Consider the following 26,762-nt stretch of genomic DNA (forward strand, 5'->3'; position numbering starts at 1 on the left):
GCATACTAATGACCGCGATAATCTGCGTTCACCTATGTAACGTTTGGCGTCTCTCGTCCCACCGATCGCCTTTGACACCGGTGCACGAGTAGACGTGGACGACCGATCTTATCGGAGTGGTACGAACGGACACCGCAAATGGCACCGAGGAGCCGTTTTCGCTCACCACAAACAAACGAACCACCGCCGATTTGAAGAATTGCATGCTTGGCCATATCGTCACTCTTCCGTGCGTACATGCCGGTTTCTATTGCACGGAACTGGAGCTATAAATTGGCATCTAGAGACACTATTAATAGGGAAAACAAGTTTGCAAAAACCAAAACAAAAAATAGCCCCCGATGATGGAGAGCTGATGAATAACGCATCAGCACAACCAATCCGGGCGAAGGTGTACGCTGTCGGGCGGCCACAGGACCCACACGGATGTCACCCACCCGTGAACCGCTGACATTTATCTGGTGCTTTGTTTTCGATGCTATTGTGGCATAATGGCCAGGTAGGACAAGCTGCGGTTGAAGATTCGCAAAGAAGCTGCGCGGTGGTAGGAAAGTCGCTCGGATCTTCCGGAACGGCGCGAACGGGTCCGAAGGTGAAGTAATAAAGACCATTAGGATAAATTATGTGCTCGATAATTGATTTTTTTGTTTGGCCTTTTAGAGGAAGAGTAAAATGAAGCGATTATGATGTTTAAATTCATTTATAATTTAATTGATTCGTTGAAAGCTTTAGTGGAGCACCAGCACCGACCAAGTGATTTCAACTCATTAAATTCGTTTTGTATTAGTTTTTAATAGGAGTACCTCTCATTAAATAGCAGAAAACCCTCACGGCACACACGATCATTGGTTCGGATTGGTTTTAAAATATGTTTGGCGTATTTTTGGCTATTTTTAGATCCCCTTGTTAAGTGTTGTATTAATTTGCATTGCAAGATAAGATCGTCCGTGGTTTGTGAAACCGCAGATAAAAGCTATTTTGAATAGAAACTTTAGACTTTGGTGGTTTTAAAAATACGCATCCAGTGAGACAATATTTTTAGCACAGCTCCTCACTGTAATTTGCATAAAATTTACACAAATTTGCAAAACTGGCCAAAGATGTATCATCCTGCCGGGACGTTTTGTGGAAGAATAAAGCATCCTAGTCATACCTTCTGTCCATGCAGAATAAAACAAAGACAAGGAAGGTGAAACCAACCCTTCCTCTGTCTACACTGCAACGATCAGGCCCCGCAGGGAGGTGATGATCACGATCGCTAAAAATTGACTAATTAACGCACCAGCCGTAAGTGAGCCGTGGGAAACGTTGTTTGGCTGTGATGTTATTGTATCATTTTTGGCATTTAATCCGCAAAGCCTACGGACGATTCGTTTTGTTCGCTTTCGCATAAAGTGGACAACAATTACCATCGCGAGCGTGTTCCTGGGATGGTGCTCGCGTATTTTCCTAAGCGATTTAATTAACTGTTTGCTGTTGAGTGTGTGCAAGCCGCCGTACGCCCGGCCGTCCGCCCCGTGTGGAATGTGTAAATTTAATAATCATCAGTTGCAGTTGCTTCAATCAACCGTGTCCCACGGTGGATGGGTGGGGGCACGGCCGGGCAGGTTTCATCCACCGTGGTGCATTACAAACCTGCACCCACTCGCCCCCACGTCCGGTCTCACGTGTGCCGGGGCGTTTTCGCGCGGTCCCTTCAGCACGATTGTCGCTTACGGTCTGAAATGAGTGGCACGCGTTTATGTAAATGTCGCACCAGAACATGACTGTGATCCCGCGAAATAGTATTCCGCTTCGGGGCCAGATTCCCTAACGACTCTGGATGGGGCTTTACGTGTGGCACTTTTTTTTTCTTATTTTTATTTTTGTGTGTGTGTGTGAGTGTATCTCTCTGTTAGTTACACTCGTCAGTCTTTACCATCGTCATTTCATTCCGTTCGTTAGCGTCGGCCACAATCTGCACGTTGGCAATTTGTCGGGCGCTGTAAACGCAACACTCTACATTTACAGTGGGCTGTTTGATGCCGAGGACATGAAAACCAAAAATACGGCGAAAAAGATAAGATGTCGGGTCACAAAAAGATCACTGTTTAGAGAGGTCTATAAAATTGCAGAAACGAAGATGTTAAAGATGAATTTCGTGCGTCTCTCACAGGATGAATAAATAATAGGAAAAGTAACATGAAGCACAAAACATTTGTCACAAACAGATAATATAACAACAAAAAATCAAACCACTTTCCCAAAAAGTCGTGGAATAAGTATTTTTAGAAATTGGTTAGATATCTATAAGTATCTCAACATGTGTATTGATCAAAAATGAAAAAAAAAAATTATCGAAGATAATAATCAGTTCATTGCCATCTCGAATAATGACTCATTTAGCACGAAATCTTTGGTTATGTTTCCGATACACTTAATTTAAAGCGAAATCCCTTCAGTGCACCAGACCAATCAATGCTTCGTTGGCGCGTCGTAGTGCTTTAAAATCTTCCCCAAAGTACAGGAGTAAAACAATTCCCCACCTCAACGGGATTTGCTGATGCCGTCTGTTACCGTCCTTAGTGCGCAAAGTCTTTAGTTCGTTTGAGTTGTTCGTTCGGGTGTTTTAGCAGAGCCATCGTCAGGCTGGACAGCGATACCGTCCAAGGAAATTTCCATAAACTTCCCATCGCAGTAAGACCACCTCCGCGCTAGAGACAATGTGTGTAAGCCGGGCCGGGCCGAATCCTGCCAATATGGTTTAAGCTCAGCATGATGTGTTTCGCCACTGATGACAGCCTTTTAGCGAGGGTCATAAAACTTTTGCAACCACCACCACACTACCGAGGGGTGGTAAGCTTCTCAAGGCACTGCGTCTCTTCTGGAGAACAGTTTATGAGGATTTCGTTTTGTGTACTTCTGGTCGCCGCTTGTTGATGTTGCTTCTGCTGCTTCTGATGGCTACATCTCAAAACGTCTTCGAGTGCCTATTTGCAGCGGTGCTTTTGGGTACCGGTCTTCATTCTATGCTCCCCCTGTCCCGTTCTGTGCGTACCGGTCCCGGAACTCGCGCCTTACTTTTCGCCTGCCGCGTACGTTTCCTTGGCAGTGTGCGCGAGAAAATTGAACCGCTTGGAAGCACGTGACGGACAACGTTTAAATACCGCGCACACACTGTTTAGACAGCTGCACTGTGTATACGGGTGGCATGCAAATGCTAAGCAAATGGGCGAAACCCCTTTGTGTATGTGTATGTAAGAGACGTGGGGTTGCGAAGTTTAATGATGAGCGCACATAGTCAACGCGTGAATAGTGAAAGCCCTACCAAAAGCACTCATCATCGCTCAAAATCGTTTCACAAAACCATTTATTCCGCACTTTCTGGATGTTGTCAATTAGCGTTATTCGCGTTATGTGAAGTGTGAAAAGCAGTTAGCGAATAATGAAATAATGAATAATGAATAATTGAAAATAAACGTGAATCAAACCAGTTTTAACATCTTTAATCGCACAATTTTAATGCATCGAAACTGACAACGGGACGAACATTTGTATTACACATTTCAAAACAATGCACGCACGGCGAAATGTGTCAGGCATTTTTCGCTCTGCAATAGGTGTCGTAAAGCAACATAGCTCGGCACATACAATACGTCTCTTCGGCATTATGGGATGGTGGCGAGATGAAATACACCGTCTCCACCAGATGGAACCGTCAGCACAACCAACCGTAATGCATTCCAATGCGCCCGGCGAGACGAGATTGAATGTGAAGCTCGGTGATTCGATTTTTCCGCTACGTTTACTCCGTCCTCCGTTCAAGGAAGATGCATTCCTTGAAACGTTCCGAGTGAAATCTCACCCCTTTGCATGTGCATGTGATGTGGAGAGAACATAACATGGACAGAAAGTCAATGCAAAGATGCCATTGCTCGGCACTGGACAATTGGAAAAGCATATCAATCCACATCCAGCTCAAACTAGCATTTCGATTAAATCCTTTTGAAAATGATTTCACTTTGATGGCGGGGCGTGAAAATTATGCCCAACCGGCTTGAACATCGACAGGATATTAAATAAGTAGAGAAAGGACTTCAGTGCAGCGGACAGGGGTTTGATTGAAATTGCTTTCATCTCACCTCTCGGGATGGAGCAGGGCTGCCTGTGACGGACGGTTCGATGAACTCTCACCTCCCAGTAATCGTCATTAATTATGATGTAAATTAAATAGCTAAAATTACGCCGAGAATTAGGATTGCTGTTTGGTAGGAGCGTGTTTTGCTCGACGGTTCTCAGAAAGATTTCTGCAGAAAAATGAGAAATTATTTGATGGAAGGAAATGGTAGGATTGCAAAAAAAGAAAGAAACGAACAATCTGGACGTTTCTTTTTGCACTGAAAATATAACTCAATCCCAAGGCGACGACCGCCGCTGTGAACTAATTGCACACGCCCGAAGATTCCCGGTATTATTCCTCAACATCAAAAGCGAAGGCACAGTACAACATCGCGGGCGGATCTTCTTTTTAGCAAAACGAAAAGAGTCGACCGTATCTGCGGTAAACCGCACAGCATAGGTCGGGATTTCCGCCAGCTCGGCAACATTATTTCCACTGTAAAACCGGTACCGGGAAAGAAAATTAAGCATTGTGCTAACCACAACACGACATTGCAGGCAGTGCATTAGCAGCTAGCTGTCGGGTCGGTTCGTAATGAAATGTGAGATTTCATCTTGAATTGAAAGGAGACGGTGGATTGAAATATTGCCCCGTAGTGGCATAAATCTTGCAATCTCTATTTGTCGTTGATTTGTCTACACGAACAAGCATTTAGCAGTGAATTCTTTATTCCATGTAATTAAAGTCGTGCGCGAGTTACACCACACCAACTCGCTCCCGGACTAAGTCAGCCCCGATGATGAATGGGGACAATAATCATAACCCCATGCAATCGCACAGTCGATCAAACTCAATGAACATGCATCAATCTGTCAGATGGTTCTCGCCATTTTCTCGCCTGCCTTTTTTGCAGCGCAACAATGTAGCTGGCCACCTCACATGGGCCAGGGCTTAGCTCCCGTAACGTCGATTGTGTTTACCGCAGAAGTATCTGTCAATAAATCACCAGCCGTTTTGCCCGACACGTTCCATGTTCCGGCGCATGCATTGTGGGGTGGCAAAAAAAAGAAGAAGAAACAAATGCAATTTATCGAGTCACATATCGATGCTGTCGAGAGAGAGAGAGAGAGAGAGAGAGAGAGAGGGGAGAAGCGGCTTAATGAAAGCCTTTTGCCCATACCTTTATGTGTCCGGTGAACAATTTAATTTGTTTGCACGTTGAGCATAGGGGAATCGTGACAGTAGGCGGATGAACGCTGAGCAAAAAGAAGCAATATATTGTAACAAATCGTCTATTAGTCGACACACACACACACACACTAGTCGTCGTCGTGCACCCATAGACAATGAGCATCACACATGTGTGTCCGGCATTGTGGCAGGTGCAATGGACCGGAACGAATTTGAACGTGCTGACACGTGGAAAGGGCGCAACGGTTATACGCGCAAATGCAAATGCAATGCGACGGTGTTGCCCTGTGCCTGTGGATACCGTCGGCTGCGCATCTATCTCGATGCTAATCGTGACGATGACGATGATGGTACAATGTTGTTATGGGCCGATGAAGCTTGCGTTAATTATGGACAATTAATTATGCACGATTTATGCTCGCAGATTATGTCCACCTGTCCGGATTGCGTATTGTTTGTGAACTGATTTTAATTAGCACCCATTGACGATAATTGACTGGTAGGCGCGTGAAGTAGCTAGTTAACAGATGGAGTAAGTTAGAAAGGTTGCTTATAAAAATATAAGAATAAGTACAGATAGTACAGTAAAGAATGTTTTAGAAAAGGCACATGTTAAGCGAATTTAATTAGTGAAAATAGCATGAAAACGTGGAGAATAAGGCCAAAGTTGTAATAATGTTAATTTAAATAAAGTAAATTAAAAACCAACATGAAAACGCAGCCAAAAAACGTCAATGATTGAATAAACAACTGAAATCGTCCGAGTACTAATTGATACGTCGATTCGGTCAACCAACCACATTTCCACCCATCCAGACGGGTTTACAAAAAAACCTCTCAAAATAACTCACAAAAACCAACCACCAAACCAGAACGAGACGGTTTTACTCGCAACCATCGGAATCGGTTGGAAATCGTGTGTGTTTATTTATAATCGAGCAATTTTCTCAGCCAAATATCTAATTGCCTGCACTTCATGGCAATGTGTCGATCGTCGCGTACGATCAAATTTCTATGGTCGATATTAGACCGGGAACAGTGAGGGAAGGGGGTAAGCACTAAATTGGAAGACCTGGAAGGCGTGCAGCGGTCAAGTTGAAGGGAAACTGATGTTCACAGTGCTCTATGTTTGTGTAAGCTGCATCATCGCAAGCAACTATTCGTGTGAATGAAAGAAGAAATGGAAGGAAAATCCTTTTTTTTCGCGCACACAGCATCATACATTTTTATAACGTTCCACCAATTTGTCCCACCAGATTGTAATGTTGGTCACATCCTTTCATACGAAAAGTGTAATAAATTAAAGCTCAAAGGACAAACACCACAAAATTGCCACCGGCGGTTACAAACACAAAACGTAGAACGATGAGCCTCGCAAGGAAGAATGATGAAAAATTCATTAGGAACAAATGTTAGAGACCTCGCTTCTTTCTTTTCCCCATCTACTCTCAAGGGTCTGCTTTATCTTAGCGAGCTGCCGCTGGGAAGTGAGCATGGATGGGTGGAATTCCACGGAGAATAATTAGAAGCAACTAGCAAATGGGTCGGTTGAGGGATGATATTTATTTTTGCTGGATTTTGACGTACGGATAATTAATGTATTTGGCGTGTAGGAGGGGCAGCAGAGAAGATGATAGCGAACGCGGTATATTGGACAGCAAAAATATGAATCTATTTGTTGTTACATTATTTGCCAACTTTGCCATAAATAACACAATTATCGGTAAGTTTGTGAAGTGTAACAAAAAAGTAGTCCAACCTCTTTTGACTCATTTATATGTCAGCAATATGTACACTACGCCCTCAAGCAAAAGTATGTGTTATAAAAGCGGCGACGTCTAGGTATCGAGAAAACGGTGAGATTATCTTTTAACGGTTTTGCATTATCTAAATGAACCTATAAAAACTAATAGCCCATACTCAGATGGATGTTTTAATCGGAAGAGCAGCAAACAAGTAGATAAATCAAAACACCAAGAAGTAATTAATATTCCATACTAAGAAATGAATCATACGAACAGTTCCTTGCAACTCTATCACACGCTGCGACTGCATGTTGTAAAAGGTGAGGGAACAATACATTGCTCACACAACCAGTTTCGCAACTGTCTGCCACGTGCAGGAGTGCTTCTAGTATTAGTAGTAGTAGTAGTAGTTCATAATTGATTCTTCCATAGACAGCGATGCATTTCGGTCGATGCATCTTTTCGTACCGCTTACACAGCCATACACAAACACATTAATAACGTTCCACTTCCTCTGTAGATCGAATGAAGCTGTGAAAAGGGCGAACGATCGTTCGGTGTGATGGATGACAGTATTGGATTACGTCGTTAGAGCTTCCTCCCTCCCTGGTGCATCATTTTATGGTTACTACCCTTTTCCCTAGTACTACCGATTACCATCAGAGTGTAAGCAGCGGCTCCGAAACCGCTGAAATGACTTGTCTTGGTAGATGTAGTTTTGGATGCAGAAGTGAAACAGAAAATCGCACTACAAGCTTTCCCTGACCATTCGCGTTCTCTTGGGAAAATGCAGCACCAGGGCACAGCTACCCTTTCACCAGCTTGTTTAATTTTGTTCCATAGTTATTTTGTTCGCTTGCTTTCCATTTCCACCAACTACCATTCGACGCACTGTTGTGGTGTGTGCCCGCCCATGGATGCTTTTAATTAAACCAACAAACCAAACCATCCGCTTCGGTTCTTGCTGGATCAAACATTCGGCCCACTGTCGGATTGCTTTCCACCGAGCGGGGTGTAGGGTGCATTTTACAGCGAATTGGAGCGCACGTGCTTATTTGCCTGGGGAACGGGACAGGCTAGTTGAAAATAACGCCATGAGTCAGGGCTGGCGGTGCAAGATGATGCACCTAACGATGTCGTTCAAGATCAAGGTTACAGCGGCACTAGCGTGCGAGCGTGAAATGATCGGCCACTTTAATATCAATTATCGAGCTGCTGGTATATTGCACGACGCGGAGCCGCGTCTGATGGAGGTTATGATAAATTATCTACCGATCGCGAACAGTATAGACGGGAGGAAAACAGTGGAAAAATAACCAAGTCAAGTAAAAACAAATCTAAAAAGGAAAACAAAATAGACGGCACGATACGGTCACAGAATCAAAACATGTTAAAAATTATCATTTCACCATATGATGCCACTGGGCGTTTAATATCTTTTTTTTGCTGAGCAGCAGCCACACGTTGCACACCTGGTGCGAGGAGAAGGCCAAACAAAACCCGACAAGCAGCTTTGGAGGAGCTCCTATCCTCCTATATAAACGTTTATGGTTAAACCCCTCACAGCGGGGACTTTTCTATTCTTATGCAAATCTGTCCAATTTAAACCGGCAGAAATAAAAGGTGTTGAAAATAGAATTTATAATTTTAGATCTCTGTTTATTGTTTTGGTGTATTGTTGTGCTTTTCTTCATGATCAGAAAATAATATCAATGAATGAACGGAGAAAGAAACCACTCCGTACTGCACTCCTTGTCTGATGGAAGGTTGCAAAACAGTTTATTTTTTTATGGTGCTGGTATAGTTTTTATGTGCCTAATTTGGATAAGATTGAAATGCAAACCCGAATGCCCACCTTCATTCATATTTGAATTGAATTCATTAATATTTTTCGCATGTTTTATGATTAGTGAACCAATGGAGGAAACGATGCGATGCAAAAATGAGGGGAAAAAAACTTGAAGAAAGAGGATTTTTTGCTTGGAAATAGGAGGGTATTTCACCACTTTTGAAATAAGTTTAATTTGAATGGCACTTATGCAATGCAGCCGCGTATGTAAATTTTAAAATAAAGAAATATTATTAAATACCTCACTATATTAAAAAGGATGAAATTTAAAGGATTTTGTTCATTGTGATAAATTGGGTAAAAAATATGTTTTAAATTCTGAACGAATAATTCATCCATTTATAAGAAATAAGAAAAATCCTGTCTATTCACTACTTAAACTGCTAACGATTTAATCAATTGAGCTGAAAAAAACTTCTTTATTCCAAAACACCAGCCAACACAATTCGGTGTGTAGAGCAGCGTCGATGCTACTGTGTGCACTGTAGCCATTATTTACATAACCTTTTCCCGCACACCAGACACCGCAATGCTACACATATTGCAGGCGGTGCTGGTACAAATTGCAGTGTTTTACAAATTTGCAACTGATTTTCTTTCCTCGCAGTACCACCACCACACACGTTCTCTAGGGGGGAGATGATCATCTGGTAGCTGGGGGGAGATCGTGTCAGCTGCATCATTAGTGATGTTCGGGTGTCAAAACTGGCGCGTCAAGGGCTTACTTTGTAAGCTCTGCCGCCGCTTAAGCCAGCCCCACAACCGGATGTTGTGTATTAATGCTGCTTGTCAAAACAAGACATAGAGTGAGGAGGGAATCGGTGGGCAGAGGGTAAAGATGATGGTTTCATTATTTTTACGGCCGATGCAATAGGATGCAAAAATATTCGCTTTCACTCGCTTGGGTTGCTGGTTTATTGGGAATGATAGTTGATAAGTCGCACATGACACATCAATCGGTTTGATGACGAGTAACTTTAGTTAGTGTTATGTTTTGTAAGTTGTATTAAGGTACAGTAGTATAAAATTGAACAGTTGGTCCAGACAAGCTCCATGATTCTTGTTTGTACCACTAGTATAAACTTCATTGAAGCTGAGGCATTACTTTTGCATCGAGCATGTGGTGCAATTCATGCATCTAATTCCAGCTTTTCCCTTGTCCTTGCTATACTCTTCCTACCAGGAAACGGCAGATTGGTTTATTTATGAAGTCTACGCGTGTGTATTTACGGTTCCATCCTCTACACACTGCAACCTGTGCTCGAAATTAATTTTAAGAGGCTTTACTGGTGTTGTACATTTGCACTCGAAGGAGTTTATCGGAAAGACCGACGAGCAGCTTGTTGTACAGTTTCACAAACCGTTTGCCAGACCAAGGGCTCCGATTGGCCCCAACAAAATGGTACACTGCAAACCCCGAGCCAAGCTATGAATGCAAACAAAGAGTGCAAAGCAAATACATCCACATCCACACATAAAAAAAAACACACAGACATACAACCGGAACGATCTAATACAGCTCCGTTTCATTATGATACAGCTGTGCACTTCTGGGCACATTGGCCGGATATTGAGCATCATATTGTTTCTCCTCGGGTGTGTGTGTGTGTGCGGAAAATCCGCAGCGGGACTCGAGATTGAGAAGGGATTTGCCGAGTTGCGAGTACGACAACCATCAGCTGTGTGCACACACGTGCATGCATTTATCACACCCGCTCCGGTCGATACATGGATGCATGCAACAGCAACAACCCTTCACACTCGCTGCTGCCAAACGCGCCAATCATCTCCTTTCTAGGTGTGAATATTGCGTTAAGCTTGCACCGCAGCACGTGCATTACGAGCGTACGAGTGCATCGTACGAACAGCGTTTCAGCTGTACACACGAGCGAAATTGTTTACCCTTCCGTCGGTATGCTTTCCGTGCAGTCTCAACTCCAAGGATATTGATATTGTGTTTTTTTGGAAAACACAACGAAACATTAGAACCATTAAGTTGTTTTGTAAAGGAAAAAATTTGCTACGAAAATTTGCTTGGAAAGAATTAAGCAAAAACCTGTAACATCGATCCTCAAAACCCACAGAACCACAACAACGCAAGCACATTGGTAAGTTTTACTTTCAACGAGCGAGTGAGTGGCATGTTTTGGACTGAAACATTCCCGCGTGCCATTGTTGCATGTTACAGTGGCGTGATGAAGATAATATGAGACATCTTCTTCTTTTGGAAGCGAGTTTTAGGAGCAGGGCAACAGCTAAATGATACCGCACTAATGAAGCAAATTAGCGCTCCTCCCGGTGTGGGTGGGATCCATTTTTCCACCTACTAATGGGAAGTTTTTTTTTCCCCCCTGGGGTGAAAGACTTTTCAAAAGCACGAAGATACTGCAGCAACAGGTTCGCATGCGAATAACCCAACTACGTGTAGAACGACAAGAGTTACTTATGTTCTGAACGTAAAAGTGAGACAGAGAGAGAGAGAGATGCGCTAGAATGGTTTGGTTTAAATGGGTTTTGTTGTGTTTTGATACAGTGACACAGCTTCTTCGCAAACCAAGTACTCGTGTTTTGTTATTGGATAGCTGAGTGTGCTTGCAACAGGTAACAGCTGCGTCTACAGCCCGTATACGGTTACGGATACATAAGATATAATGTTTGTGAGGTGAAAGAGTACAAAACAGATACCATTAATGTTACTCTATACTTAAATAGCTTCCATCACGTCAGATTGCGTCAACTTTTCCAAACGCAGCGTGAAAAAGGGTTTAAATTTTGCAAACAAACTTTTCACCGCCTCCCTTGTTTGCGAAGCTTTTCTCAAGAGTACCGTCAACAGTTTGCGGCGAAGCTCATCTTACAAACCATTAAGCACGGGTGCCTCGTCACGACGTTTCAATAGCTGGCTTGAGTGTGCAGGTTCCTTTCGCGGATGCACTACAAGCACTGTTTGTTGGCGTGCAATATTATCAGTTTTTTTGTGTGTGTTGCTTATACTGTAACACAACCAGCGATTGATAGTGGCAACCACAACGAGCATTTGTGTCATCGTGACAATGTACTCTGGTAAATATGCAACACTCTCGGGATAGCAAGGATACGAATCGATCCATTTTACGCCTCCTGCATCCAATGCTCGTGATCCTCACTCTACCGATTATACCGTGATGATTCCACCGTGGACAACTTGTTCACTCCCTTACAGTCATATCATTCGACTGCTGCTTTTGTAATACCCGACGGTGCCTGACGGTGGTGGAGTTGTAAATCCTTCCCCCGCCGAACATTACCGGTGTGGTCAAAATTTGAATTGGAAAGCATTCGCGGGTCCCGCGAATAAACTCGCCACGTAATGGGCCGTGCACGCACAGTGGAGTGTGGAGTGACTGTACCGTAGTACACAGCACGGCGAGCGTGTTGATTGGTGCGGTGGTGGACTCGTTAGAATACCAAACAACGCGCCTGTAAACGATGCGGCATTCCTTCAAATTAGCAAACCCAATCAGAATCTGTACCATAGGGGCGATGTTAAAACGTATAGTGCCTCGCGCAGAACATTCTTTCGACACGCTTCCTCGGTTGACCCTACGCTTCGGTTGCGGAAACAGCAGACAAGGTAGACAAAACGAGAAGTTTGCTAAAATTATCAACAGCAAAACCCAATGCAAGTATATTTTTAAGTTTCACGGGTTTTTAAAGCACGTGCCATGCCGCTGTACGATAGATTTCGCCCCGAACGACATCCAGACACGATTCCAAGTTATTGATAAAGTTTCACTTTTGTAACTCATTTTAGTTTTTTTAATGTTTTAACAGCAGCGATAGCATAAAGCATGGACCAATTTAAAACAAAATTATTTAAACAGAAAAAAGACCTTTCATTAATTAGTCTTTCATTGCCTTATCAAGCAGTTTGACTTTTAATGGAGGCCAACAACTGTCCAACAAAGTGTCGGAACAGATTCTTTGACGGACGGAAATAGATTCATATGGGCTGTGATAATTTGGGTTGTTATTCGTTATATTGTTGATTATGTCAAAAAGAGATAATTGTAGACTATGATCGTCTCAAAGGCCAATTTAGCGCAGCTAAATAAATATCTAATAGTTTGTTTATAAACAACTTTAAGATGGAACATGTTTCTGCGGAAGTTGAACCAAGGTAGAGGACAAAAAGTAATCAAAGATGTCATAAATTGTTTCACAAAACCTATTTATTTAGATGCGTGATAGGTTTTGTCTGTTATTTTTCATTAAGTGTTATTTAGGAGTCTGCAGGAAAATGCAGGAAAAAACAATACTCGTTCCAGTTCCTTTTGTGCTTGTGAAATACAAAACCATTCGTTCGGACTCTATTCAAATGTATTACACGATGTCAAATTTCTTGTCCTGCAAACAGACTGTCAAGCGCATACCCTAAAAGCATCAAATGATAACATGACCTGGTAGCAGAGACAGCAACGGTAGCTATAAAATCTCGTTACGTTTAATTAAAATCTGAAGAAGTTACTGTCTCTGCTTACAATCAGTAAAGCACGCCGGCAGTACCACTGGCTGACATTTGCATCGCTGACGATAGCGAGGCCAGTTGTTGGACCATTGTCCGCAAGTGTTGTCCAAGAAGAACAGCATGTGCCATGCTAAAAACTGTTCAAAACTGACCATACATCACACACACATTCCCGACGGGTGGAAAGGAAAAGGGTGGTCGGGTGGGGTAAAATATTACACACTGCTGTGACGGCTGTGTTCGTGAAGCGACAGAGCTCGTTTGCATCTACTGCATTTCCGTACCACTTATGAACCTTCCCAACCAATCCAGCCCCACCCACCAACCAGGCCGCACACCCATTGTGTTACTCTAAATCGCCCACGTTTTATTTTTCTTTTGGTGTACGAACACAGCCGATCGGCTATAATTACCCGACTCGCATATGCAAATCCGATCGAAGACGTGTACTTCCAGGGGTGAAGTAAAAATGGATGAGTAAGGGCACAGACACACACACAGTGCGGTACACGGTGACGTTAGTCATCAATCTGTGTCATGTTTCGGGATGACTTCCAGCCGTACCGTTGTCTCCCGGCATGGTGGTAATGAGCGTGACAAAGGGTTGAAGCAAAAGGGCGCATAGGGTTTTATTTTACAAACAACAATAAAGCTTCTTTTTTTGTTCAGAATGAAAGGAACGTCCGTATTGCTAAGAACTTAGCTTTTTATCATAATACTTCGTTTGCCTCTTCTTCATCCAAATATCAAGTCAACTTCAAATCAGAACCTTGATTGAATTTTGAATGAAATACGAGAAAGGGCACCATTCATCAAACCATGATCAACGGGGCTATCCTTTTCCAATCCTATCGAGAAGTGTATTTTATTATCCTCTCAATTTTGGGACCGGGTTTTGCTTCAATGAGCTTTCACTCGAAATGAACTGGATTCGATATCGTCTCGAAGATCAGCACCGAATCTAACCCCTACCGCATCGATACCGGGTACTGATAACGAGAACGTAAGGAACACAATTGAAATACGAGCTCACATAACTACATTTATCAGCCAGCTCGAATTCAAAGAGCGTCTACCGTCCGGGTGCTGGCTGCGGCCGTCGCTGGCAAAATCTGCTTGCAATATATATATAGGTCAAAGGCAAGGGCAATAAATTTACTGCGATAAATCCAGCACCGCCGCGCTCGCGCCCACCGAAAGTGAACGCGGTTCACTTCCATGCGTGAACGGATCGTAAAATTAAATGCCGGGCCGGGGATGCGAATTTTTGCGCCCGATCGTACGATAAATCGTGCATCCAGAACCGGCATGCTGCACACAATGGCGGGATTACGTGTGTGAAGTTAGCTTTGGCGTATTCTGGCTTTAGCGAATTGGGGAAGGTGGTTCTTGAGACACAATGCCGTCTTGTCGCAACAATTGCTTTTAGAGCTTTTTTGCTATCTTTTCTCTATCGGAAAGTCGGTCCCGGCACGCATGGAAACGAAATAGAGCGGTGAGCCGGAATGCTTCCATACTTTGCTGCCGGTCCAAGTGTTTTGCCTTTTCTAGGGCCACTTGTTGGGAGCGACGAGCGTCTTATCTAGTCGCGAGTTTTATGTCATAACCGTGCGTTTCTTCATCGTGATAGTCTGGTCGGCCCTAGAGTGCAATCAACTTTAGCTTATCTAGGGCGCACGCAGTTGGTGTGTTAGTTTAAAAAAAAATGGATTTTGGGCACTTTAGATGTGCATCCTTTTGATTGGGTAGCTTAGTTTTTGGTTTTCATTTATGAGTATGCAATAAAACTATGCAAATAAAAATATGAAAATACAACCAACACGTTTAATTAGGTCTTTCATATCTATCTATTAGAGAACAGCTTTTCTTCAATACTCTAGAAACAGGAGTCTTCAAACTTTTCCATTCGAGGGCCGCATTGGTTGGCAAAACAATTGTTGAAGGCCATTTTAACCGCTACTGTTAGTTAATGGGTGAACAGTGAAATCTCATTTTCATAAGAATAATCTATTATTTGAATTATCAATTGTTTACAGTTTTTCATTATTCATTTTACAGCTTGATTTTTGTGTTTCAAAAGCCAAAATTTAATTTTTGAATTTAGTAGTGAAAATAATAAACTATTTCTTTTAACTTTTACCACATCATCGAGGGCCGCATTATATGCTCTGGAGGGTCGCATGCGGCCCGTGGGCCGTAGTTGGGAGACCCCTTCTCTAGACGATTGAACTGATTTTATGAGCTACTACACTCACTGAAATGGCCACAAGCTGTTTCTGAGTGTAGCACTATAAAAACACTTCAAAATCGATTGATTAAATAATAAAATATTTTGCTATACAGCCTCCGATAGCAGTGAGCTCGAATTAGCTACCGTAGATTACTTTATCAGATACATGTAGAATACTGGAACAGTTACAAACAAGAAAGCAAAAACCAATTTGATGTAACATGTTTGCATTGAAAACAAAACTCGTGAACACAATCAACCACTCACAAAATACCATCAACACAAAACTGGGGTAATTGTTTAGTATTTAGGTTCGAACCAAGCAAAAACTTTCGATCATCACACGTACACACTAGTTTGTTTTCTGTTTTATGCTGTTTAAAGCGTAAGTTATAGTGAATTAATAAAAAACACACAACACTCTCTTTCTTTCACACATCTCCATCCCACTCACTGATGTGATCGAAGAAAAGTGGGACACAGCGAAAATAGTTCACTCAATCATCACTTTAACAAAAGGCACACGAGGTCAAATTGGGCTTCCTGGGCTGGCGGAACACCGGTGGTGCCGATTCGGGGTTTCGCCATTCGCCATCACTTCCACCAAAACGGTCACGACGATCGGTGTTGTGGTGTGAACTTTTGCTGATTAATTGTACAATCGCGGATCGCTCAGCTAGAAACCTTGATTGAATTGGTTTCCCTTTTCATATTGCTGTACTTTATGGACGCACACGCGTTTTTGTTATTCTTGGCCGTATCGCGACGTATTTGATTGCAACATTTGCTCAAAAAAAACACACACACTCACAACACAACACAGGGTCTGCTGGAGGCAAACACACACTCCCCGCCAAGCTCACCGAGGATGATCGGTTCGATCTCACTGCTCACTGCTGGCTCGCCAACTGGCCGCGCAATCGGCACGTGCCAGACACACACCGAGTGTCGGTCTCAGGCCCGCGATGACAAATGCCCGAGGATGTGTTCAACCTCTTGACACGGTGCGGGGTGTATTAAACGCGACGTGTCCGTCTTTGTTATCACATTTGCACAACCGTTAGCGCAGCGAGGAGTCAAGAGCACGGGGTAGCGTTAAAGGGTGGCGGAGAAGTTTGTTTAAAAAAAATCAAACAAAAAACGGGGATAGATGCAGCTACGCTTTTGTTCTACTAGCACAATTGCATTCTGGCCTCTTGCAAAATAACGTTAGCAACTCACAGTATCTGAAATTGGAACGCAACTGTGCCGATCGCTCGCGTCACTGGTATACGTTTTGGGGGTGGTAGCGATTTTGCTGCCAAAATTTCGAACCGTTTCCGTTGCCCTTTCGAACGAAACTGATTGGCTTCGGCCGGCATCTCTCTGCTACTATAGTCACCGGCTAGTGTGGTTCACGCTCGGTGTAAGGGGTGCTCAACCCGAATCAATTGTCAGTGACTTTTAGTTGTTTAAAAAAAATATATTTTTCCCTATCCCGTATTACAATCCGGTCCTGGTAATACAATGGGTCGGTCTAGCTGTCATCAGTTGTCAACTCGTACAACTTAATGACATGCCCGTCATGGGTTCAAGCCCTGAATGGACAGTGCCTCATACGTTGGACTGACTATCCTGTTGTGTGTAATCAGTAAGTCACTGAAAGTCAATTCCACTAGTGGTACAGTCAGGCCTTGACCGACAACGGTTGTTGTTCCAAAGAAGAAAAAGACAAAGTAGTACAATCACCAAGTGTACGACTTAACAACATATATAGCAAGGGTTCAACCATTGCATGGAACGAACTCCTTATTCGCCAGATTAGCAGATTTAAGACAAGCATACTACAACTAAAATTGTTGTCCTGAATAAGAGAAAGAATAAACTGACTGACTGAAAGAACAAACTCTTTCTCTTCAAAATGTTGATTAATTTTGTTGAGATCAGCTACTGCCGTACTCTTAACGACATTGACACCTTACTTTACTGATATTAACAATCTCCAACAAAATTTGATTGTTGCTTACATTTTTAATAAAAACAAAAGCTTTTGTGTAACACAAATATCGATATCAAGTTTAGCTAATCAATAAAAAATTACCGAAGTCTAAAAACATCATCCAAATAGGAATAAGACGTTAGTATGTTGTGCATATGTGTTCAAATTTATAAGCTTGTTGCAATTCTCAATCTACAAAAAAAAATCGAACAACAGATATTTAAAAAAAAACACATACAAATTATTAATAATTAAAAATAACCAAAACCATCAAACACCAAGCAAACTGCACGCTTTTTGTGTTGTAATGAAACGTTAATTATAATCTTTAAACCTCATCCGATTGAGCTTCCCTGGCTTCACGTAACGTGTTCATCGTCCGGAGATCTTCGTGCGTTCACTCGGATGAATACAATCGAATCACTAATCACACCAAGAGCAACAACAAACGCACCAATCATTGACTCTCCGTGAATCTTTGCCTCTCAGCACCGCTGGCTCGATTCATCCTTCCAGAGTTCGCGGTTCGGTTTATGTTTATGCTTTCAAGGCCAACCACGTGCGTGACGGTCGTGCAGAGCTATGGTTTTGGAGGTGGACAGACGGTTTTGTTTTTCTTCTCGTCGTCCAGCCCTCTGTGCTCTCTTCGGCTGTTGGGTTGCAGGCATATATTTTTGTGCTGGATCTCAGCGTCACACGCTGGGTATATCAGCATCGGCTGTGTTTCTTTTCCGTTTAAACTCCTACCACCGCGAGACGAGGATCGTTTTGCCGGGTGCATAACGCATTCGCTACCGTTGGCGCCCCCTACCCGAACTGTATGAGATTTGTCATCTTCGTGGAAGATAAATAGCGATCTGCGGATGTTGTTTTTTGTTAGCGATTTTATAATACCACCATTTCGGGGACGAGGAAAGATGGTTAACCGCAAACCAGGTTGACCCTAGGCGGACGATCCGGACACAATCAGACAGTAGTGGTGCGGTAACACAAGGTATTATAATAAAAATCGAAAGTTTCATCCGACCACCAAAGCCGAGGGCACCCGTCGCCGTTGGGAGGCAACTGGTTCTGGTGTGGCTCTGGTGGCTGGTGGCTTTTATGGCACCGGTTCGCGACGGTCAGATCGAAAAGGTGCTAGCCAGGGAACACCGTTATTCTTCTGCTTTGTCTTGTTAATTGTATGCAGGCGTAACGAAAACGGCGTATGCGTTGTTAGCTTTTCAAGGATCCGCGCGCAAGTACTTTTACTTGTTTCGTTTCGCGTTTCTTCGCGCTGGAAGCTTCTATAATAAGCAACTGGCGATTCCTGGTAAGCCCGTTGTGCCAAGGTAACCGCTGAGCCTGTCAATGAGCTGCTCGCGGCTAAATGCAATGTGAGTCGAATAATGATAATTCGAATGACATAATGGACAGTTGCCATGTCAAGGGGTAGCAGAATAAAGATCTCAGTTCTTGTTTGCTTGGAAAGGAAAATTATTAAGTGTGTAATTTTAAAGAAATATTTAAATATTCTGGATAACAATTTCTTTAAGAAATATGTATTGCTAACCAAATAAATTCGAACCTTTTCACCAAAACTGTTTGTATTGCTAATAGGTAACATGGAAACAATGTACAGTGTTATTTTAACGGTAACCTTAGTCGTTCAAAAAGTAATTGTTGCAATTCAGTTAGTTATAGCTCTATGCACTGTTCAATTTAAATTGAAAATATTAAATTTAATCAAGAATGAAATTGTCAAAATCGAGACTTTTAAAGCAACGTAGCAAATACCGTGATTAAGTGTTTTCATTAAATTTTAATCAATGCTTCGTCATGATCACCTTTTCCTCCCATCCTAAGGGACTGTAATATGATTCTAAGCCACGGAAACTTCAACATTGGTTCGTCATTGGCATATTCTACGTTTCTGCTTCCTTCGTGCTGACGGCGTACAATTTGCGTGTTTTTCTTTAGTTCTCCACAACGCTTGTTTACATTGTTAAAAATGTACAGCACGTGGCCAGTTTAATGTGGTTTCAGTGATAGAATTATATTCATACGATAAGAAGATTTGCTGGCCATGTCCATGCTGACCAAGCATTTACATAAAATTGCACGCAATATTTATAGCTCTACTAGTATCGTTTATGAATGGAAACTCATACAAAATATGTCCAGTTGCAGTGTCCTCGAGTGTAGATCAAGAAAATATGAATAATTTGAAAATTCAGGTTCAAGATAACATTGAGAACAATGTTGTAAACCATCCTAAGCACAGTAACGATAGCAAATTATTGCTTTAAAGAAATTTGAAATGATGAGATGAAAGAAAGGCTGTAACTTTAGCATCGTATAATGGTACGAAATTGCTTTGGCTGCCAAGAAGGTTCAGTATAATTAAAGTGCTGAAAAGCGTTGGGAACCTGTCTTTCAACATACTGTAAAAAAAACCTTACCTCATCGTTTCGTAAAAGAGGGATCCCCTTCGAACCTTCTTTTATGTTGCAAGAAGCACGTTTCAGACGACACACGAGCTCACACCCTCAAAAGTACAAATTGATCGAACAGAAACCTTACGTCCTAAAAGTTTTGCGAAGGAACTTACCTGAAACGATAGAACGGATGGAGAGAAAATAAGAATTAAAAAAAGGGCGATATCATTTTACGATCAAAATAATGGAAAATTAGCAACAAAGTGACACTTTCTTTTTTCACATTTTCCGTACCAGACCCCCTACGATACGAAAATAAGTTATTAAGATTGATAAGCGGGAAGGCTCAGTCATTGAGCCTTTCTTTCCCACGGCTTCTGTGTTCACGCTTATTAGCATGGTCGGGGCGCTGCCGCTGCTCCTCATCAATCTTAATTCGATTGATGCGAACTTTATGGTCCTTAGTGGAGTGTGTGTGTATGTGTCTGTGTGTTTGACTTGTGCGGTGAAACGAATTCGCCGATCGTAAAAATAAAATAATTTCATCGATTGCACTTTGGTGCACAACACCCGGCGACAACGACGGACGCACCGATGACCGACCATCAGTTATTCCGTGGCCGTATCGCGTCGCGTGAAGTCGTTAAAAGAAATTCGTTTCGGCATTTCGGTTGTTGCACTTTCTTCCGCACGCGGTTTATGAGGTACGAAGCAGCCACCGGTACACATCGTATGTTTACATGCGTTTTTATTTATGATTATTCCCGTTTTATGATACTGCAAGGTACTGCCAACCACCGGACGGACACCGTCGCTGGAGGCATGCGGTGTGGTGCGGGGTTTGATTTCATTTACGTGAGTATTAAATGCTCGTAAAACTCTTTTGGTGGTGGCATTTCTTTGGCACTAGATGTGTCGCACGGTAGTACGGTGAAATTTGGTAACAGTCAGATCCTCCATTCAATTACGTGTAATCTGCTACATTTGTTTTTACTACTACCATTTGCTTTGCGAACTGCTTGTTTTGTTTTTGTTTTCTGCTTCGACAGCGCTGACACTAGAAACAGACACAAACAGACTGCTGACCCTGAAATGGTGCTGGGTAGTAAAACCAAAACTATTTCAGGATATTTGTCTACCCTAAACGATGCTTGAAAGCGAGAAAAAGGAAGATGTAACAACTGTACATTTCAGGTCAAACCATTGCACAAATATGACAAGCAAACCAGTTCAGCGAAGCAAAAAACGAAAAAAGGGTTCCATAAACATTCACTGTATTCCAGCAGATGTATTACAGTGCAGCCAGTCGCTGACAGGTGACTTTGCTAACCGATAAAGGGGGTACATCTCCGCCGAGCAACAGTGTCCATGAGTAGGCAAATTACATGGCACACTCAACGCGCGAACATAGCTGGATAGCAGGAACGGATGAACTAAGCGTGATGAAAATTGTGGCCACCAAATGGTCACAGGAAACTGATAAGCAGACTGTCACCAGTTTTACGCCCGATAGGACCCAATGCGATGGAAAAGCTCGTTCGAAGTTTTATGAATACAAATAGTTGGGTGTACATGCTTGATGTGATGTTGTGTGTGATTTTTTTTTCTATTTTCCTTTTTTTCCAGCTCTATTCGCTTCCGTTGTAGGGCATCAAACTGTCTGACATCGTGTCTCGGTGTTTCGAGAGTTGTCGAGAAAACTTTCTTTCCTCTGCCAAGTGACAAGATTGAGTTGTTGAACCAAATACTTTCTAGCACTGTTTTCCTCTCACTGTGCAAGAACGTTCCGGCTTGGTTGGAGCATCCTTTTTGTGCATGAAGAGACAATAAAAAGGCAAGCTACTGAGGTTATCTTCACTGAAACATGTTTGACGTCATATTTCTTCGGTTGCACCATTGTTTTAGTTTAGTTTTTTATCTTTGGTTCATATTAACTTTGTCCTTACAGTTCTTACAGTCGTCTAGAAAAAAAAACCCATCATACTCGATTTTGCAATACTCTTTCACCCATATCGCACCGGTCCATGACTTCATGTAACAAGTTTAAAAAGCGATACAAAGCAACACATAGTAATATTTTCCCAATATGACACCGACTGAACCTCATGTCAATCGCGGGTAGCAACAATTGTTCTTGCACAATTCGAAATCGTACGTGACACATTCAATGGCAGCGGCGGCGCTACGCATGCCACAATTACGCTGCACGGTGTTCGAACCGCCTACAACAGGACTGATCGGACATTCCAAACCATCATCATCAATAAACAATTAATGATACTGGCAATGGTACTTGGCGCGGGTGGTTAGTTGGGAACTCATTGTGTTTTATGGTAAACACCTGATTTTGACCAAATTCGTTGGCGTTCGCTGGCCCGCTGTTAACGTTTGAAGGCCGGAAGGCACGAAAATGATGCATTGCATGCTTAATTTCAGGCGAACTGCGACTGCCCGTGACACGTCGGGAAGCTCAAAATGTCCAAAACAGTGTCGTGGACTTTGTATGCGGCCATCAATCAAATGCGTTTTATTAACCCACTTTAAACATAAATAAGATGGAAATATTGGGTTTGATTTATAAATGATTCATGAGATATACTTCATATTTAACAAAAAACTAGATAGCATGCATTATCAGTTGCCGTTTTCAAAACAATTTTTATGCCATCTTTTATATAACCGCCACTCACTTTGCAATATCTCACTGTGCAACGAGGTTATTATGAATGTTTTATTTTGCGGCATCAAATTTTCCGTTGTTTTGCACTGGTGCCCCCGTGACAAATGTCTCTTAATCAAATTCCATTCAGCATTCACGAACCGACAGCAAGGAACGGCATGTGGAGTGTGGTACTGCGGTCGGGGCACACTAGCGTCCCTGGAGGTTTTAGCGACGCATGTGTCTAAAATTAGATTCCAGGTTCAAGTTCAGCGCCGCACCTGAGCGGGTGCTTGCGTAGTCCATGCGCATCACATTTACGCGACTCCATAATGGAACGCGATTGCATTAGGTGGCGTAGACGAATCAAACACCCGGCCTCCCCAACCACCCCCACCCCCCAGCCTAGGGAGCAGCTGCCGAGACGGTCTAACATTTCAGCGAGCAGGCCCCGCTGCTGGACACGCTGCTGTAACGCTTCGGGTTGTGTGATTTGTCGTATTTTCAATCACACGCAACCATGATTATACTAGGAGGGTGGTCTTTACTGGGCCTCGAGGAGGAAGAGAGAGATAGAGAGAGTAAAAGATGAGGAGAAGCTATGGGAGCGTGGTGTAGCGTGACAGGCCGGACAGTCACTTATGTCGTATCGAAAGACAAATGCAAATAAATTTTAATTCCCTCCGAAATGGGTAGCTCGTGGTCGTTTTTCTTCTGCCTGAAGCTTCATCTTTATTCCACGTACGAACAGTGGTGGCACACGATGCCAGAAGGAAGCTTGCAAATGGGTGGCTTTATTTTATTTTTATTTTTCCTGTCATGCACTGAATTCATTCAACATTGAGGGAAGTTTGTACGATGGTTTCAGTGTATGGTAATCTTTGATCCCGATAGTTTCGGTGGCAAAAATTGCACAACAGATAATCGTTTCTGAGATCGTGAGTTTGAAAATTCAATAATACCCTTTACTTTCCTGTTGTTTGAGAAGATATGGCAAATATTTTTAGGTAACATAGTTAAACCATGAGCGTTTTACTGCTTCATGATTATCAAACTTGAAAAAGCTTATAAATATATTGCTGCTCATTTTGCATTTACTTTTGGTTTTTGTAGATAAACCCGTCACTTCACCACAGTCTCTTGCTTCATCAACTCACTCACTGGCTTTGCATTACAATGGCATGATGCTGACATGCGGCGTACACCACGTAGCATGCTTTCGCAAACCTTTTCGTGCTCATCGAACGGGGAGCTTAATTAGTTTTTCCCATAAATGCAGTACCGTTTGGAAAATGTAACGATATTTAACCTTTTTTGAGGAGTGATGCAGCAAGGGTAAAAGGCATGCACAGCACGATGAATATGAAAGTCACTTGCTGTCCCCAGGTATCGCAGGCAAAATCCAATATAGAAACATCGTTTTAAATTTGGTTTTACTCATGTGACTTGGGAGGTAACATTTTAGCAATGAATTTAACGTTGACACATATGGGGGATATTAATCGTTTATAGGGCAATTGTTCATCTTGGCACAGGGTGTAAACATATTGATATTATATTTTTGATTGATGTAATACAGGGCAGCTTACGGTTTGGCTTTTTTTGAATTTTACATGAAAAAAGGCAAGCAAAAGGTATAGAAGGATACTCTACTCTTTATTTGCTTACTTTTGGGCTTATCAGGGCAAATGACTACTTTGGGCTTATTAAAAGCTCTTTCATAACAAAACATTTTCCTTTTTAAAAAGTCCATAAAAAAGTAATTTTGCTTGACGTATCTTTTAGTTTCGAATTCGACGATGTACAAATTAACTACTTTTATCTCCAAAGAGTAAGAGAGCTGAGCACGCTATATTAAATCATATCCTAATACAATCACACACACACATCAAGCCATTTATTGCGAGTTAGTTTGCTTGATCGCACAAATCCATATGGTGCGAAAATATTACGCTGCTACCGACAGTATCACACCTTCAACAATGCAGGAGGAAAGAAGCGTCCGCGAAGGGAGCTGCATGAATGTTTGCGTATTCTACCGGCGTTAGCCACTTTGACATTTCATCGATCGGCTGACGGACTGCATCGCCGTTGGTGCACTGCGTCGCGATTTGATTGATACGACGAGGTGACTCGACGCCGGTGGTGGTTGTGAGAGAGGAGACGGCACGAGCCACGGCAACACAGGAAGGTTGGCTTATCGCAAATGCATTTGTCAGAAAATTAGCTACGTGCAGTGGCGGTTTAATCGTGCCGCCATCAAGTACCGTGCAGAAAGGGAGGGGGGTTTGCAAAGTGTGCTTGCCTCGAGTTAGCCCATGCAAGCTCACATTGCACATTTGCATGCGGTCTTTTTCTACTTTGCCGCACTTCTAACCGCAACAAGATTTTTATCAAGCTGTGCTTCATTTTTTCCGCTACTTGACTAGTCTTGTGAGGGGAAATGTAGACAGCGGGAAAGAAGATGTGAATAAGCGCTTTCCAGTACTGGCTCCGAACGTTGACTTTTGGAGGTTGCTTTTGTTTGGTCGTGAGTGCAGGGCTAAAAATAGACTCGACCGATACGGTACGTAATGAAAAATGACGAAAAAACAAGAGACGGAAAGAGTTGGGTGAGGAGCAATGGCTCTAGTGCAGGCGTGTTGATGCGAGTAAATATTGATTGGATTTTGCTGTCTTGGGAGGAATTGCACAGAAATGTTTCAAATTTTGCAATAAAATTTGATGCTTTGACATTCATGCATGCATTTTCCAAATAATTTCAACGGGCAGTGCATTGGGCAATTCGTTGAACGTATTGCCAAATATTGTTGCAACTGGTTGGTTGTAACACATTGTACTTACTTGCATAGCTGAGGCCGACCTTTTCCTTCAGACTCTCGGTGAGGTTTGTGCGGGCCGAGTCGGTGGAGAAGGGAGAGTAGGTAATGTTTTCGTGGCGGAAAAACTCCGCCATCGTGTTCATCAGCAAGTGGCCCGTTTGCGGTCCGGCCACGTTGTAGTAGCTCTGCCGTTCGTAGAAATAAACCACGCGGTTCCAGTTGAAGCTGCAACGGAGCAAAGAGAAGTGAGCGTTTGTTAAGTGATTAACAGTGATGCTTGACAAATTAATGAACCGTCCAGTTCATCGATACATGCTGCAAAAACTTTACCTATTAAAAGACTTGCTATATTTATTTTGTTTGAGTGTTTGTTTTTAAATTTAGTCAATCCTTTCACTTTCTACTACGGACATAATAATCATAATATTTTTGCTACAATATTAAAGCGAAAGTAATACTTACTGCCGGATTAGTTCTATCATGAAGAATGCCATCCGCTTGAAACTGACCAGCCCCGTACGAATAAGCATATGAAACTCGTTTTCACAGTGTGTCTTTGGCTCCTCGAAGTCAAATGTATATCCGGCTCCGGTGATCACCGGAATTCCGTCATTGTAGATGTATCGTGCAATTCTTGCAACAGGCGCTGTCAATATAAAAACAGTAAGCAAAATAGACAATACATGGTTAAAAGCAATATAACAATTTTTATAAACGCAATAAAAGATTCTTTCCGACACATTTGCCCATTTGCATTCATTCCGTGACGGTAAGGTTCATCGCTTTTTGCTTGTAACGTCTTGCATGGTTGTTGTCTTGGGAACGTAAGCTCTCCGCACGCAAAAGCACAACGACTGAAAGCTTTCAAGCACTCCTTAGCGCTACGTTACGTGACGCGTTACGTTTCTTTCGGGCGGCTTCTTATGGAGGCGCATGGTCGTCCGTTTGTCGCTGGCATGAGTAACGTTGTTTATTTGATTGCTTCAAATTGCTTCGAACTCGATTTTACGACCGCCAGGATTCATTCCATTACAATACGCTGCACACTTTGAAAAAAAGGAGAAACGGTTTACAGCAAGAGTGCGGTCAACGATTGAGGGTCGAATCCGGTGAATGGACCATCTGGGTGGTTTTTATTGTTGCATTAATGTTGAACAATCACGTTCAAGGGGGTATTATTGATTCCACGCAGCAGACTGTGTGGGATGGTTTATTACTGCTCTATCACAGTCAAGTAGACGAATATACTCTCGCATTATTAAAGT

General features: G+C 42.6%; 1 protein-coding gene across 2 annotated transcripts in view; it reads right to left on the bottom strand.

Moving 5' to 3' along the window:
• Nucleotides 1-26,762, bottom strand: part of LOC1269186 (atrial natriuretic peptide receptor 3) — a 53,727-nt gene that overhangs the window by 3,854 nt on the left and 23,111 nt on the right. Inside the window, exons 4-6 of one of the 2 annotated variants that reach the window (XM_307792.5) lie at nucleotides 25,960-26,143; nucleotides 25,520-25,722; nucleotides 19,405-20,189 (exon numbers count right to left, since the gene is read on the bottom strand). In XM_307792.5, coding sequence (XP_307792.5) covers nucleotides 20,158-20,189; nucleotides 25,520-25,722; nucleotides 25,960-26,143 — 419 coding nt within the window. In that variant the 3' untranslated portion in view covers nucleotides 19,405-20,157. Of the gene's footprint in view, nucleotides 1-19,404; nucleotides 20,190-25,519; nucleotides 25,723-25,959; nucleotides 26,144-26,762 lie in introns of those variants that run through there. The other variant, XM_061641725.1, reaches the window with a different exon arrangement.

The sequence above is a fragment of the Anopheles gambiae genome, chromosome 2 (assembly GCF_943734735.2).
Source record: "Anopheles gambiae chromosome 2, idAnoGambNW_F1_1, whole genome shotgun sequence".
NCBI classification, from domain to species: domain Eukaryota; kingdom Metazoa; phylum Arthropoda; class Insecta; order Diptera; family Culicidae; genus Anopheles; species Anopheles gambiae.